Here is a 16,720-nt window from a genome sequence, read left to right as displayed (position 1 = left end):
AAGCGGCAAAGGCAATGGGATGCGGCAGAAAAAGGAAGATGGTCGTATAGGCTCATTAAGAACGACTGCACGTGGAGACAGAATTTTTGCTGACGTAATTCTTGTCGCGCGATGGCTGTTTCAGGGAGTACCTCCACAGATTCGGTCACGATGACGACACAAAATGTTCATTCTGCTCGAGATATGTAGTGGATAGAATAACAAACCAAAGGTTGACGCCCGATAGCATTATAAGTCACATGCTGCAATCATAGCTGGTATGGGCGAAAATGAAAGTGCGGAGCGCAAAGCGATGCAAGAATTTACGATAAAAGAACGACAGCGGAGAAGCTTAAGACCAGCTGAATAATCCATAATCGTCCTCCATATTCGTCAGTCCTTTTCCAAATTTAGAGAGAAACATTAATAGCCCATCGCCGAAAGCACTAATGGCTATATCCAGTTTGAGAAGTGGAAGAAATTATAAAGTGGAAGAAGTGGAAGAAATTGGAAGAAGCGTGGGCAGAGTGCATAATATCGAATGGGCACTCGAAAAATAAATTAAAAAAAAAAAAAAACGAAAATTCACATTATTTTTTGAACACACCTAGTTTAAGCACGCGGAGCATTCATTCGAATCGCGGTTAGACTATTTTTTTTTTTATGAAAGTTGAGGCATCAATTAATTATTAGTCTTGACCTTATAGAGGACTGCTGAAGAAGCGAGATCTTTTGGGTACTTGTAATGACAGAATGGCCGATGATCTTTAAGAAGCTGTGTGACTCATATGTAATATTGAATACATAAAGATGATAAGTTATATACTTATCATATCCTTCCTTGCTTTTTTTTGTGTACTCTTTCACTTCTCCATTTGTTTCAAAGTGGAATGTCTATTTTCAATATTTTTTTTGCGAATTTTTATGCATAATACATAGATAGAAAAGCCCAAAAACACAAACAATAAAAGCGTTTGGGTACTTTATCGATTTTTTGGTACCATAACAGCGTGTGCCAGGAACGTTTTGTGCCGAAATTGTAACTATATTGGTTGATCGTGAAATCAATAGGTATTATTCGTGTACAGCTGATTTAAAAATTCTGTTGAAAATCTTGTCCATATACAAAATAAAAAGAAACGTTTCAAAACTAAAAAAAAGTAATACTCTCCGAAAACTTTATATTTTTAAATTTATTTTTTATTGTATTTATATGTTTAATGACTTCATTGCATGAATTCATGACACAGAGTCATATAATTACCGTTGTCATATTGTTTTCCGTTATAACTACACATAAGTGTCCAACCCTTATAAATTTTTTCACTGAAATTGTCTCTTCATTGTACTCGTATTCATTAATGAAACTCGATATCATATTAAATTGTTAAGCATTGGCCACAAGTATGGCTCCTGTCATACATACTCGGACATACATATGAACATATGTACATATATAGGTATAACTATATACATATGTAATTGTATCCATAAATATATCTAACTAAGCATTTATGGCAAGCTTTAAAATTTTGCACTCATACATATGTACATACACTTGTGTGCATGAGTAATGGTAGACTCAAAAAAAAGTTGCTGCAAATGAAGTCATAAAAATTTGAATTTTCCATAACAAAACTCATTGGAGCCGGTCATAAAAAAATCGCGCTAAAGTGAGGCGGCATGGAATTTCATTATAAAGCATATGTGACTTTAGAAGATATTTTTAGTTGTGCAGAAAGCGCATTTGCAAATAAAATCGAGTTTTGTGTAATTGAATTTCTATTATTCATTTTTTGAATAGAATGTATTTCTAGAGAAAACTTGCTTAAGGTTATTAGTTTTTAGTTATTAAATTCTTTTGAATTGATAGAAATAATATGAAGTAATACTGTATTTATTTATGTATTTTCTTTCTTCTGATATTTTTAAATTTTTTTTTTAATTTTTTGATTAAAACATATAATATAATATAAAATAATAAAATATAAAATATTTTATTTATTTTGAAACATTAACTTCTTCAAAATGTTGACAGTTTTGAATGTTTTTACTTTTAATATTTTAAAAATTAAATTACATAAAATAGTTCGTAGTTAAAAATATGTTAAGAAACTAAAAAAAAAAACACTTTAAATATTAGTTTTTTTCAAAACATTAATTTAGCTTAACATATTTATTGTATATTAACTTTACTAACCTATTTATTAAAAATATTAATTTAAAGTTTTGATATCTAACTTTATAATTCAGTTATTTTGATTATTAACTTTTTGTATAAGCTGATTTTACTTTTAAGTATCAAGGAAACATAGAAAGTTAAAAAAATTTATTTTTGTTATTTTCTAGAATAATTTTTAATATCAATTATTTATTATAAAGCTATTTCTGTTTAATGCATTTTACTTTATTTTATTTTATTTTATTTTGTTTAATAATAATTTTATTCTATTGTCATTTTTACTCCCTTAAAAAGGCATTAAGTTTGCTAGGAAGTTTGTAACAGCCAGAAACGTCGTAGAGCCTATAAAAAATACTATACACATATGTATACGAGTATACAGTTAAATGAATAGCATGATGAGCTAAGTCGATTTAGCCATGTCCGTGTGTCCGTATATGAATTGGACATTTTTTTTGTAAGTTGGTAGTACTGTTCGTGATATCTATGCTAAATTTCAAGTCAAAATATTTATTAAATTTGAGATACGCGTCGTTTTGTGTGGCTCTAAAAGTGAATTCCTCGATTTTTACTATGTCTGAATTTATTAAACAAAGAAGTGCGAAAATGCACCATCTCATACTGCATTGGTGATTCGTGATAATTTCGCCGCATTTTCAACTGATATCGTGCTGCAACCACTGCATTCGCCTAATTTACCTTCGTGTAACTTCTGGCTATACAGCAAATTCACATGACCACTCCGAGGACACCGCTTTGACTCAATTGAGGATATAAAAGCTGAATCGTAAAAGGCTCTGATGGCCATCACGATGGAGGATTTTTTCAAGTGCTATGATGACTGGAAAATTCGTTGGCATAAGTATATTGCATCAGGAGAAGATTTCTTTAAAGAAATGGGCAAAATTAACCTTTCAATTTGATCACAGTAATATGCACTATAATTGTCATACAAAAAAAAAAAAAAAAAAAAAAAAAAAAAAAAAAAAAAAAAAAAAAAAAAAAAAAAAAAAAAAAAAAAAAAAAAAAAAAAAAAAAAACAATCAAAATAATGCCCTTGTATGGGAAACTTTTTTATTTGATTAGGTATCTGCTTGAAAGTTGGAATGGCTAATTATTCATAGCATCGCTACAATCTCCGAAGAAATATTAAGTATATAGCCACCATACAAACCGAACGATCAAAATAGCATTCTTGTATGAAGAATTGTTTTATGTGATGGGATATACTCGTGAAATTTGGCATGTCTAGATTGAACCACTGCTATACAAACTGACGAATCAAAAATTAAGTTCTTATACGGAATTATTTGTATAGTGAAGCATGTTCTAGCTTCGGTTTAAGCTAATCAATTCACATTCAACTTTTTTATATTTGTTTTGCTAAAAATAGTTGCCATAGATATTTTAGAATTGTGTTTTTAATGTTAATACCAAAATTGTGATGAACTGCACGTTTACGAAAATTCAGTAATTCTTTATCGGAAACTCTAATTATTCCAATATAAAATAAAAAAGCGAATAAGTTTGAGTTTTTTTATATTTTTATTAATTTTTTTCCAATTGCATAATTTTTGAAAAATGAATTCAATATTTTTTTATTTTTTGCTTTAATATTACAAATATTCTTAAATTTTTTTGCGATAAATTTTTTTTTTAATTTTTAACATAATTATATTTTTTTCCATAGAAATACAAATATTCTTCAATTATTTGATATTCTCCTTTAGCCTTTATTTTGTACAAAAATGAATAGAGCATACACAACTTTTAATAATTTTTTTCCTTAACACAAAAATTTCAAAATTGCTTCTGTTAAATTCTTAACAAATGTGTGCAGAGAATATCACACTAATTTTCTTGCGAAAAGTAGCGGTATTCCCTAGCAGCATTTTTACAATTTCTCTGTGCCTACTCTTGCGCCCCAATCACTACACCAGCGCTTACTGACACCCAGCTGACGTGCAAGTTTCCCGTCTACGCCTGCTTTCCACAAGGTCGCAGTGACCAAACCTTGCTTTTCGCAGCGTATGCACTTGTGCCGGCTGGCAGACGCTGGTAGCCGTTGAAAGTTCCTTTTCTACATTAAACCCGAACGTAATTTCAATACCCTACAACTTCAGCGTATCAGCTTAAATTATTACAACAACATCGGAGTCAGCGCTCTATGCTTGCCCCCAACGATCCATAAAGTTCCATTGAATGTTGTACGGTTCAATGGTCTGTCGTTGCAGCGAAGTCCAGAAGAACGTGCCGGCATTGGTGCGCGCGAAATGTACGGGCACATAGAATTCATCCTTCTCCACCGTCTGCAGGCGATGCGTGCCGTCTGCATTGTATACAACGATAGCCGCGCCATCCTCGCACATGTGCATCTCTTCGACAAGCCGCTGCTCAAGATCTTCGTTAGCGCGATTGTCCATCTCGTTGGCGAGCCATTCGAAGTCAGCATCGCGTTCGCCATTCGGTGAGGCAGCGAGGTAAGAGTTGCGTTTTTGTTGGTTTTTCGTGCGTGACTTGAAGACGCGTCCCAATAGCGGTTTCAAAAGGTTCTTGATGCGGCGCGAGGGTGATACTTTGGATTTCTGCTGTATGGTGGACCAGTGCTGTAGGAGTGAGGTGTGTTGCAAGCTGCTCTGCTGCGGCACTGTTTGATTTGTTGGGGCAATGTAACTGTTGTTATGCTTATTGCTGTTGTTGTTGCAGTCATATTGCATTGACATGTTGTTGATTGTTGCAGACATCTTTCTTGTTGTATTAGTTGTTGTTGTAACAATAAAAATATCACTTAAAACTCACAATTTTTTTATTTATTGATTTTTTGCTTTCAGCTCTTTACTGCTTCTTCTTCGTTTGCTTGTAAGAATATTGCTAGTAGTTGTTGCCACTTGCGTTGCTCAAACGTGAATGTCTGCTCTGCACGCTCTTGCACCGCTTCTTATAGTTTCTTTTCGGCTGCACTGAGGTGTAAGCAATGAGAGCGATTGTGCGCAAACGCAGCATCTCAGCCAATCAGCGCGCCCGTACGAGCGGCAGGTGCGCGCCAAGAAAAATTCCCAAGCATCAAATAACACTGTACACATAGCAGTTGTGTTGGCGTTGTTGTTGCTGCTGCTGCTGTTGCCAGTGCAATGGGATACTTTAACAATCAGCGTCGCAGCGCACACGTGTGCTCTCACAAGGATCAGCAAATAAGAAAAATTAAGGATCGTTAGTGTTTTGTAAGATACCTGCAGGCAGGTCCTTTGCGAAAATACGTTGGACACGGAGCGTGAGAAACTATTCGCAGATAAACAAAAATAATAAAAGGTTTTGTTATTTTGCTGAATATTTTTTTTTCAATTTCTGTTTTTCTATTTTGTTCACCTCGTCCTGACCGTTGCAAACGTGTCCTACTTGCTGACACGCCAACGTATTTTAACGTATTTTACGTGACTTGCCACTATTATTATCCTGCTGCTGGGAAAAAGTGAGGCTGCTGCTCCTGTTGCTGTGTTTGATGATGAGTCAGTTGTATCTTCTCAGCACGGTTCAGGTTCTTTCGTAGCGTGGGAAAGTCTTTGTCTCGCTATTAAATCAAATTGCTTGTGCTTTTTGTTGTGGTCCTTCTTAATTTGATCCTTTAGTGCTGCTCTTGCTGCTGTGGTACAGCTATGCTTGATCCTTGCTGCGCTCTGCTCAGCTTCTCAACCGTGTTGTGTCTTCTTATTTGTTTATTTTTAGCGATCTGCTGTTGGAGTCGTTGTTGTTGTTGTTTAGCTTTATATTTTGTTGTGCTACTTTTTCACTTCTTGTTGTGTAAATTAATATCTCGGCCATATGTTGCCGTTTAGCTGTCTTTACCCATCATTGCAGCACAAGTGTTTCTTCATGGAATTTTCGTTGTAGTTGTTGTTTATTTAATATTAATTTTAATTTCTGGTTTAGTTTGGTTTTTGGAGGAGTTTTAGACGTTGCACTAACTGTTTGGCGTACACTGAGAAGAAATATGTACACGATCTTGGTGGTGTTAAGGCCTTCGGACCCGAGCAGTACTTTGTTTTATTTTAGGCGGATTTCATTTGAAACATGTAATGCTGAGTACATGAACTAACGGTTTCGATCATTTTTTCTCTGCTTTAAAAAAATCATTATCTTAGATCTCAAATTTCCATAGTATAACTACATATATTATGTACTATATATCTCAAAGGTCTGTAACGATTTCCATATCCAAAAATATGTATATGTATTTGTCCACAAGCACCTTTGTGATACCTTAATATTAATTTTCAAGATTATTCTATCGTAATTATTTTCATTAATACCTATTACCTATAGCAGGGATTCCGAAGAAAATTTAACTTATGGAACTATTCGACAAATATATTTGACATTTTTCCATGAAACAGCACAAACTAACGCTTTCAGAGATCATTTTGTTTACTTACTTTTATCCGGTAATATTCAGTATTATTGTAGGTAACTTTTTTGATTATACCACTACAGCCATGAGTACACGGAGAGCCACAAAAAACTTCTAGACAGGACTTTAGTCTATTTAATATTTGTATCTGACGACTTGAGGACTCATGGGTACGGAAAAGACATGTGTTGTCGTTCGTATATTCAGAAGTTTTCCTCCGTCTTCAACTTATGTACCGTTATAAGGAAGCTGTCCATGATCATTGTTATATAAACTCTTTCAATAGATTTACTGTTATAGTAAAAGTAAGGTGTCCTAAGTGTGTCTAATGTATCCTAATATTGACCGTATTTCTGCCTAGCATGTAATTCAATATTAGATCATCTTTCCAATTTACTTTTCTCATCTCGTACTCCTCCTAGAATAGAATAGAATGTTATTTGAGGTAATGCACCGCGACCTAAGGTCTATTGTGCTCTCTCCTATATCACATGACCTCCCAGAGCCCCAGCAGCCTGAATAGTTCTAGGAGTTTGCCGGGYRCTRGTGAGGTGATGTGATCCCTGCTGATGTAAGCAGAATCCAGGGTCATAAGCCTTTTTCCACAGATTGCTGAGAAATCCAGGATTAGGTGTGCTGGTGTTTCCTGTTCCAGGTCGCAGAATCGGCAGTTGGCACAGGAGACCATGTCCATGTTGGACAGGTACCCTGTGTAGATTGCGACGAGGAGGCGGAATTTTTCACGGGGGAGGTTGTATCCTCATAGAATCAGCTTGGCGTGGCGCATACTTGCTGCCTGTCGCCAGTGCCGTTCTCTCTCCACTCTCTCCTCCGTGCGGAACAGCTCTTTAAGAGTGTGGGGTCTTACCGCTATGTATGGCTCCGGTCGCAACATCTTTGACGCTGCTGTAGTGAGGGCTAGTTCGTCGGCCTTCTCATTACCTTCTACTCCCTTGTGCCCTGGTACCCACATTAGGTGCACCCGGTTGAACAAGGACAGGCGGTTTAGCCGTTCTACGCATTCCTCGACTAGAAGCGATTTGGTCTCGTAGGATGAGATCGCTTTTAGCGCCGCTTGACTATCAMTGAGAATAGCTATACGCTGGTTGCGATAGTTGCGGCTGAGGTTGACTTCAGCACACTGACAAATGGCAAAAACTTCTGCCTGGAAGATACTTGGGAAGCTGCCCATAGGTATGGACAGCTTGGTACGCGGTCCCACAATACCTGCCMCAATACCTTCCGGTGTTTTTGAGCCATCAGTGTACCACTGAATGGTGCTGTCTTCCAGCAGCCTTTCCAGCGTGGAATCACTCCACACCGTCTTGCTGCCTAGAGTGACTTTGAAGTTCCTCATGAAGTTTATTTTCTTTGTGGTGCTGTCCTTAGGGAGGAGGGCTAGCGGTGTACTCTCCGCTAGTGCGTCCATCTATCTAGAGGACATTACCTTCCCTCTTCCACAGCCTTCTGCTGACATTAGCAGCATGGTGTGCTTTGCTGCTAGCTTGATCACCTGATGCAGCGGTGTGAGCACTAGTATGACTTCCAGTGCGTACTCCTCCTAAGCGGTATCGACAAAATATCGAGATAAACATTGATTTGACTTTTTTTGCAGTGTTATCATTTGGCTTAAACGCTTAGACTAGTTGTATATTTCTGTAAAAGCACCTAACCTTACTTTCTTTCTTTGCATGTCTTTCACCCAACCTAACAAAACTTTTCTTTAACAATTTCAAATGCAAACCTTAAGATTAGTATGAGAACATCATTGAATTATAGTTGCATGAAACTCCGTTACAGTTAGTTTACTTAAAACTGTTCTCTGTTCTTTTTTAAAAAAATGACTTATTTTTCCTCTCAGTGTATTAGTATGTTGCCCGTCATATCAAATTGCCCGCAAATCAGGCTAACCCATTAAGCATCATTGCCATTTCTTAGCCTCTTACTATACCTACACATGTACAGTCATACATACCACAAGACAATATTGCAGAAATTTCTGTGTGTTTTTGTTGTATTGAAATTCACTTTTTTACCTATTGTACGAACATGCTTTCCAGAATGTCAAACCAGTTTCGAAATTAAGCGAAATTTATGAATGTGGCTGGCCAGAAAAAGGATTCGCTGCGAGGAAGCCTTGCAAAGGTAAAGGCATAGCAGGAGAGAAATCGACGACAGGCACGTAAATGACATAAAAGTGAAGCGAGGCAAAAAAAAAAAACCGAAAGTAAAAATAAGCAAAAACAAGTGAAACACAACACGTAACCGAAAAAAACAAAAAAAAAAAAAAAATGCGTAGCAGAGCATTGAAAGCAAGAAATCAAAATAACAGGTTACGTATTGAGTGAGCACGTTCGAAAACAAAGGGAAAGCAGTGTGGGAAAGGAAGGCAGCGTGCGCGCGGGTGAGCGTGATCTACACGGAACGCACTTAACGATGTACAGTTTTTTTGAAGCTGTGTTGTCGGAGAAGAAGCCCCAACTCAGTGTTTTCGTTAGCTTCTTTGAATTAAAATTAATTTCTTGCCTCTTTCGCTCTCTGTTTTTTACATGTCACTAACAAATTAGGGGTTGTTGCATGCTTATATTTTGGTTGAAAGCATAAATAACGCACGATTTATGCTCGAGATACTTGTATAATTTCTTGTGACACGCTAAAGGGTTCTTTTTAAATTTTTTTTGTGGATTTTCAACACATTTTGGCTTTTTCAGCCTTAATGACTTTAGGCGGAGTCTGAATAGGACGAATCGACAATTAGCTGCTTTTCAACGCTAATGTTCCATTATCTGGACTATTGTCAAATTTGTTGTGGTAATATTTGCAACTTTAGCCGATCCTTGTTGCTCAGATTTATTATGCTGTTGTTTAACGTCGTTTTGTTGGATACTCCTGTACTAAATTATAGTGTTTTTAAACCCGCTGTTGGGCTCATAAAAACATGTTGATTTGCCACGAATTATGCGCGTTTTGAATATGGTATATAACTTTCTAATGATAGAATTATTAGGAAACTATTGTTTTTGCCATAAATATTTCATTATTTAGTTTCGTGTGAAAACTGAACTTGTGGAACGCGTACTATACATTTCAAGGCTCACTTTGAACTTGGTATCTCCATAAATTACGAGAAACTACTTTAGTTTTGATTAAGTACAGTTATTAATATGATACATAGCTGTTTCGCTCTCTCTTGCACTTTGAATATACTAAACCTATCTATTCAATTTGAGACCAACATTTAGTTAAGGTTGCTGTTCACGCGAAGACACCTTTCTTCGAAGGACTGCTGGAAATGACGCCGTAAGTTTTGAATATTCATCTAGGAAAATTTCACCAAATCTTTGTAAAATATGTGGTATCTTTGAAGTAATAAAAAGTCTGAATAAAGTATTTAATTTTTATATGTAAAAAATATTGAAAATAGACCTTTTTTAGTTCGAGAATGCCTATGTAACCTCTTCAGGGATTAGGTGGGTTTGAAAATTTCCAAAAATCGATTTTTTTTGTTTGCTTTGTTAAATTCTAGAATACCTCTAGAATATAGTCCTAAATTTTAAAGTTGATCTGAGTAATAATTTCGGAGATACAGCCTTGAGAACCTTTTCACTCAAAGCTAGCTGCGCTAAGTGCCCTGTGTTTAAAAGCGTTTTTCTCAAAACTGTGTTTTTGAAGTCGGTGGACAACAAATACACGATTTCTCGAAAAGTTATCGAGTTTAGTTCGTATTGTGTACACATTTTTGAAATAATATTGTTCTGTTATTGAACGAAAATTTTTTTCTTGTTTCATTACAACTTATTTTTCTGACCAAAAATGACGAAAATTTTACCAAAAATGAGATTTTTTGTTCAAAGTCCGAGAAAAGAAAAGACAATTTTAATATTTTTTTATTTCCTACTTTTAAAAGCGAAATGTAGATATGTACTAACAGAATATGCTTAGTTTTTTAATTTTATATGAACCAATAATAAGGTATGCACAGCGAGAGCACTTTTTTGAGAGACACCCAGGGAAATGCGGTCTCAACGGTGGAATTTTCAACATTTTTGTATCGAAATTTCAGATGATATTGTTCGAATATATACCTTTGATATAGCATATTCTATTTTTCAAATATATGATTGCTTGTATTAAAAAAACAATCATAACAATACCTTTTTGTGTACCACCGAAACCCACCTAACCCCTTAAACTAGAACAATTTTTCTACTCAACATTATTGTCTGATATTACTTGTAAAGGTTACAGGTTTCTAATCCTTTACATGTTTGTATATACAAGTTCTGTTATGAAATGATATCAAGTTGAAATGGCTTCTATGAAAAATTTTAGGACAACAATGTCTTTTTTGAAATCATATCAAGCGATGTAATAGTGTGTGATGTGTTGTCATAGGTTGTATGAAGACATAAAGAAGCATGAAATGCCAGCAACTAAATTTTATTTGTTTTTAAGTCTTATCAAGTCATACTTTTCTGCGGTTAATTTTTGAAAACGATATTTTTTTCTATTAAGAAGTGATATGAACAGCAATTGTGAATCTAAGCTGAAATATGCTTTCTGTGTCAAAACACAAGCCTTCAAACATGGTCGAGAGATCGTTGGAGACAAGTCTCGTTCTTGATGACCTTCTAGCTCTTCAACTGATGAGAATCAGAAAGTGTTAGACAGATGGCCAGAGAGCTCGATATCTCTCGCGAGTCTGTTAAAATGATTTTGGTGGATATTGAGGCGTTTGCATGAGAACATCCGTCGAAAATGGTTGAATGAAGAATTCATGGGTTTTACCCATGATAATGAACCATAGAATCGAGCCGCAATTTTTAAAGCCAAAAACGCCATGAATATGTGATTTTTCTTGTTCCCCAAATTAAAATTGCCGCTCCCAGGAACCCGTTTTCAGTCGATCCCAGAGATAAAACAAAATTCGCTGGAGAAGCTAAAAATAAATCCCAAAAAGTGCTTGTGAAAAGTGTTTTAAGGACTGAAAAAATCGTTAAGTGTATTACATCTGGTGGGTAATTAAATATTTTTCGTTTTATATACAATTTATGCCATTTTAAGTCCGGTTCAAGTGATTTAAAACATCATGTAACATAAATATTTTATATTTATATGTCGTCAATTAATACATTTTCAAGTAATTTGGTATTCGAAGATTATATAGTATGTATTCTAATATATGATTTAATAACGATTTGATGTGTCATATGTTTGTATATTTCATGTGATATCTTATGATATCAGATGATGCCAAGTCTTTCGAATAACTAATGTAATATGGCCAGAAAAAACTATAGCAAGATAAGTACCATCAAATAGTAGATTAAAATTAGTTTACTATTGTATGACATCATGTGATGTTTCAGCGTATGATTCAATTTTATTCCACCGAATATCACATGTGATCATATGATGAAATATCGTAGGTGGAGTAACATGTGCAGTAGTATCGTTTAAAGATCGACTATATATATACGATGTCGAGTTTATATTAATAGTAGTGACTATTTAGGAATGATAAAATAAATATTTAGTTTTCTAAAAAAAAAAAACAAAAAAAAAGTTGTATATTATTATCACTGTAATATTATTATAAATCCTATTGACGCTTTCACAATACGTAAGTTTTGAGCGCATTAATTTGTAATATTCATTTAAAAGGTTTGCTTCGAAATAGTTTCTTTGCTGTCGAGAATCTTATTTTTGTTTTTTGGGAAACGTTAAGAAGTCACAAAACTTCTTGAGGTTTGTTGTAGATAAGTGTATACATATATATAAATATGTGTGCTGTTATCTCCTAGGCGATAATAATGCAAAAGTGCCATACGAAAGCAAATATCTGTACATAAGTAGAAGGTCTCCATATCTTTGCAAATAATGAAAACAATGTAAACATTGGTAATCAGTAAAAAAGCATTTTGGGTATTATTTGTGCTAACCATTCTAAATATGTGCATAGATATTCAATAGCAGCAAGTGATAAGCGTGTTGTACTCAAGAGCAACATATAGCGAAATGCAAAAACAAATAATATGCCATATTTATTTTGTGAAATTCTCAAATTACACAAACAAAGCGGTGCAGAAAATTACCCTTACACTCATTGGTCTTCAAAACGTTGATGCCTTCAACAAGGGTAGTTCCACGCTTGCGCAGAGGTATAAATAGTCAGCGTGGCAAGGAGCAGAACATCATTCGTAGTCTTGCACACGAGCGAGCAACTAAACTATAAAGTCAAAAAACGAATTCACATCAACGAAGTAAAATTCACTACTGGAAAACGTAAAACCTTAAACAACGCAACAACAAAAAATGTCATACGCTAAACTCAAGAATACTTGCAACACCAGCACTTTGGCCGAGCAAAGTAACAAAAAACCGAACTACACACCAGGCAAGGCGTTGAAGCAGACATTCAAGTTACTTAAAAGCGTCTTCAAGTCAACAACAGTCAGCAAAGCAGACAGCAACAACAACGTAAAGCAGCAAATCACAGTCACAAAATCACAAGCAGTAACTGTGAAGCCGCACGCAACAATCGAGCCACAGCAACATCACGTTGAAGCCGAAGCGTCCGCACTCAACTCTAGCATACTAACCACTTGCTCAACACTCAGCGCTGAGGAATACGAGAACGAATTGAATGAGGTAGCTGAGTTGGCGACTACAAGCAAATCGATCATTGTTGAGTAAACTGTTGACGATCGCTACGATATTTAACTGATATTCGTGGATGTTGTTTCATCCCACTGGCAAGCCATTGGTGCCTTCTAGGACCTGGTTCGTCCTTAAACCGCACCGCTTACAATTTCACAACAAACGCTTTATATTCTCGAAGCTTTAATAGTTTATATATAGCTAAGCGTATATACATGTATGTGTGTGTGATGCAGTCGAACTGCCAAGCATTGTTCTCGATGTGCCCTCGCCCTTATACGTTCTACATACGCACTCTTTGTTTGAGAGTGCGCATGTAGACTGGCAATTAACATAATATCGATGAACATCTGAAAGCTTTAATTGTAGTACAACATTTGTCTTCCAAATAGTTTTAAATCAAAATAAGCGGAAATGTATATATTTTAGTTGAAAAGTTTTGATAAAAAATATAGTTGTAAAACTGAAATTTGTTGATTGTATTATTGCTTCAATTTGGTATAATGGTTGCCTTGCTTGCTATTTGGTACCAATAAATCTAACATTTCGTTTCACCGTAAAAGTTGACTTAAGAAGTTTTTAGTTTAAAGGAATTTCAGCTTCTAAGGAGAATATTATATTGAAATTCGTAGATGCTGTTGAAAGTACCGTTTGGTTGATTGGTTGTCAATTTATAACTTAAAAAATATCTGTTATATACATATATTCGATTCAATTTTCAGGTCTATGCATACGATTTTATAATTGTTCGTGAATGACTTAAAGAAAGTGAAGCTTACTCTTTTAATATGTCATAAGATAAGTGTTGAAGAAAAAAATTTCTTAGAGCATGATAAATTGAGCTCATAGCATCAACATTTGAAATTGGTTTTGGTTGTTGGATATTTAGAAGTTAAAGAATTATGGCTACTCAACCTTTATGCTCCAAAAAAAAAAATAAAAAATAAAAAAAATATTGTTACTAAAAATTTTTCAAAAATTCGCACCAAAAAGCATTACGTTTTCCATGGCCATGGTATACATTAAATACACTGGTAGACACATAATTGGTGACATGAAAATTCTTAGGTGTTTCTAATGCAGTTTGATACCCTGAATTCAAATCTGAAAACAAAATCTTTCTAACACTCACAGATATTCTGTACCTCTAATTGATCCTAAAAAGGTATTATTAACAACTTTGCATTTTAAATTGTATTTAATGAAGAATTTTATTATAGAAGAGGGTTCTTGTATCTGAAACAAAAATTTCCAAGAGTCAGTGAAGTAAAAATTTAGAAGCTCACATTTGTGGGTCTGTAAATAAGCGAACTAATGAAAGATGAAGAATTTGAGAAAATACTCAATGAAACTGAAATACAAGCTTGGAGTTCCATTTAAAGCGTTTTTAAAAATTTTCTTGGAAATGTGAAAGCTGACAATTACAAAGATCTAGTGATTGAACTACTTAGTGCCTGTAAAAAAATGTGTTGAAACATGTAACTTAAAATTCGCTTACTGGATTCTTCATCGAAAATTTAGGGGCCGAAGTGACTACCATGGGTCATCAAGGCATTTCTGCTAAGGAGAAATGGTACCAAAGCAAGTGGGGTGCCAGTTTGTTTGGCTACTGCTAGACATTGTTAAGGGATACTCCAAAAACAAAATTTCGCCGAAAAACATCGACAGTAACATTTTAGGATACTCTTTGGTTAATAAAATAGTACGTCTATGGCTGTTTTTTTTTTAACAAAAATCCTCATAGTAAAAACTAAAGGTAATAGAAGAAATCTGCAGCTTTTTTCTGCATTTGTGGCAATTTCTAAATAATAAACACTTTGTTCAGTTCAAAAAGCAAATGTATTTTTGTCTACCAGTGATATTTTTATAGTAAACTATTTAATAAGAGACATAAACTATCCTATCATTTAAGTTGGTTTAAACTAAGCACAGTGTGCTAAATTTTACTTAAATCGGTTCAGTAGCTTAAGAGTTTACCCCGAACAAACAGTTGCGTTTTGTTATACCACGTTTTAAGTCACGTCCCACGAAAACAGGATGACAAGTATCTATGTGATTTTAAGCTACCGACTACCAATTTCCAGCCAAATTGGTTATACCTTTCTTATATTATAAATTGTGAAACTAATACGACTTTCTTTGAAATATGTTCTTACATAGGCAGAACTTATAAGTTGGCGAAGAGATGGCTTTAATTATTTTTTCCATTAACGCTAAAAATTTGTACCCATTTCTTGCAGTATTTTGCAAAAAAAGGGTACTTCGTTACTAATCTTGTGTATCTTCACAGCATAGTTAACTGATTCGAAACCTCAGTTATAATCGAATTTCAGAAATCATACTTCGTACTTACTAAAGTAGAGAGAAAAATAAAACAATATCTATACATATCGAAATTTCAGGGGTTTTTGTTCAGTTATGATCTTAGTAGTTGTACTGCCGAAATATTTTTTTCTAGATGTTCCAAATGTCACTTAAATATAATTTTAGTGTTGAGCATTTGTTTGCCTTTCTGAACTACGTAAACTGCATTCTGTGATTTTTACGATGATTTAAGTTATTCAACAAAGAAGTTCCTTTATATGCCTGGTGCTGAAACCTTCAGAATGCCAGAAAAGCCATTTGTTGACAATTGTTTGTCGCAACCTAGTGTTTTGGATTGTATTGGATTCCTGTACGGACAATCTCAATAAAATAAAGGAAGGAGGTGCTTGAAAATCGACGTCTAAAGGTCAATCAGTTTACTGGCATTGTTAGATTATTAGCAGTATTCGGAAAACCATTTTGAAAGACCATTTGGGCATACGAAAAGTGAACGCACGATTTGTTTCGAAATCACTAAATTGTTTCGAAAAACAGCGTTGCGTTTTTACTGTGAACAATGCTTTCCGACTATCAGAATGTCGTGAAATCTATTGTTACAGGCGCTGAGTCTCAGATCTATGCTTACGATCCAGAAACAGATGATACATCGGGCGAATATCGTGGCCAACCAGGTAATGTTGACAGTTTTATTCAATTATCAAGGCGTGGTGCAATCCGAATTCCTTCCGCCCGACCAAACTGTCATCAAGGAATACTACTTGAGTGTTATGCGTCGTTTGCGTGAAGCTTTTCGTAAAAGGAAGCCAGAATTATGGACTGACAACTCTAGGATAATTCTTTGAGAGCTTTTCGCCAAGTTTTCGTGCCGTAACCACCGTATTTGCCTGACTTGGCTCCGTGTGACTTCTGGCTTTTTAGTAAACTCAAACGAACGCTTCTTGGAAACCGTTTTGAGTCAATTGAAGATATTATATTATATACGAACATTGAAGGCTATTACGGAAATTGACTTTAACAACTGTTTCAAGGATTGGAAAAACGTTGAAATAAGTATATTGGTTACAAGGTGTATTACTTTGAGGGGGACGATGTAGATTTTGAAGAATAAATTAAATTATTTATAATTATTAATTATGTAATTAATTGTACAGTTATAAAAATCAAGAAAA

General features: G+C 34.8%; 2 protein-coding genes across 2 annotated transcripts; one reads left to right on the top strand and one right to left on the bottom strand.

Annotated features, from left to right (window-relative positions):
• Positions 1-3,947: 3,947 nt before the first annotated feature.
• On the bottom strand, positions 3,948-5,059 carry LOC108967201 (enhancer of split malpha protein). The gene has a single exon (XM_018930485.1). The coding sequence runs from the start codon at positions 4,903-4,905 to the stop codon at positions 4,327-4,329; it is 579 nt and encodes a 192-aa protein (XP_018786030.1). The 5' UTR covers positions 4,906-5,059; the 3' UTR covers positions 3,948-4,326.
• A 7,717-nt stretch (positions 5,060-12,776) lies between these two features.
• LOC108967206 lies at positions 12,777-13,782 on the top strand. Its single transcript, XM_018930490.1, has one exon. The coding sequence runs from the start codon at positions 12,882-12,884 to the stop codon at positions 13,260-13,262; it is 381 nt and encodes a 126-aa protein (XP_018786035.1). The 5' UTR covers positions 12,777-12,881; the 3' UTR covers positions 13,263-13,782.
• Positions 13,783-16,720: the final 2,938 nt, after the last annotated feature.

This window comes from Bactrocera latifrons, unplaced genomic scaffold, assembly GCF_001853355.1.
Source record: "Bactrocera latifrons isolate USDA-ARS-PBARC rearing strain unplaced genomic scaffold, ASM185335v1 scaffold_18, whole genome shotgun sequence".
Lineage (NCBI taxonomy): Eukaryota > Metazoa > Arthropoda > Insecta > Diptera > Tephritidae > Bactrocera > Bactrocera latifrons.
The sequence above is the reverse complement of the archived record's forward strand: the minus strand, read 5'-3'. Positions and strand labels throughout refer to the sequence as shown.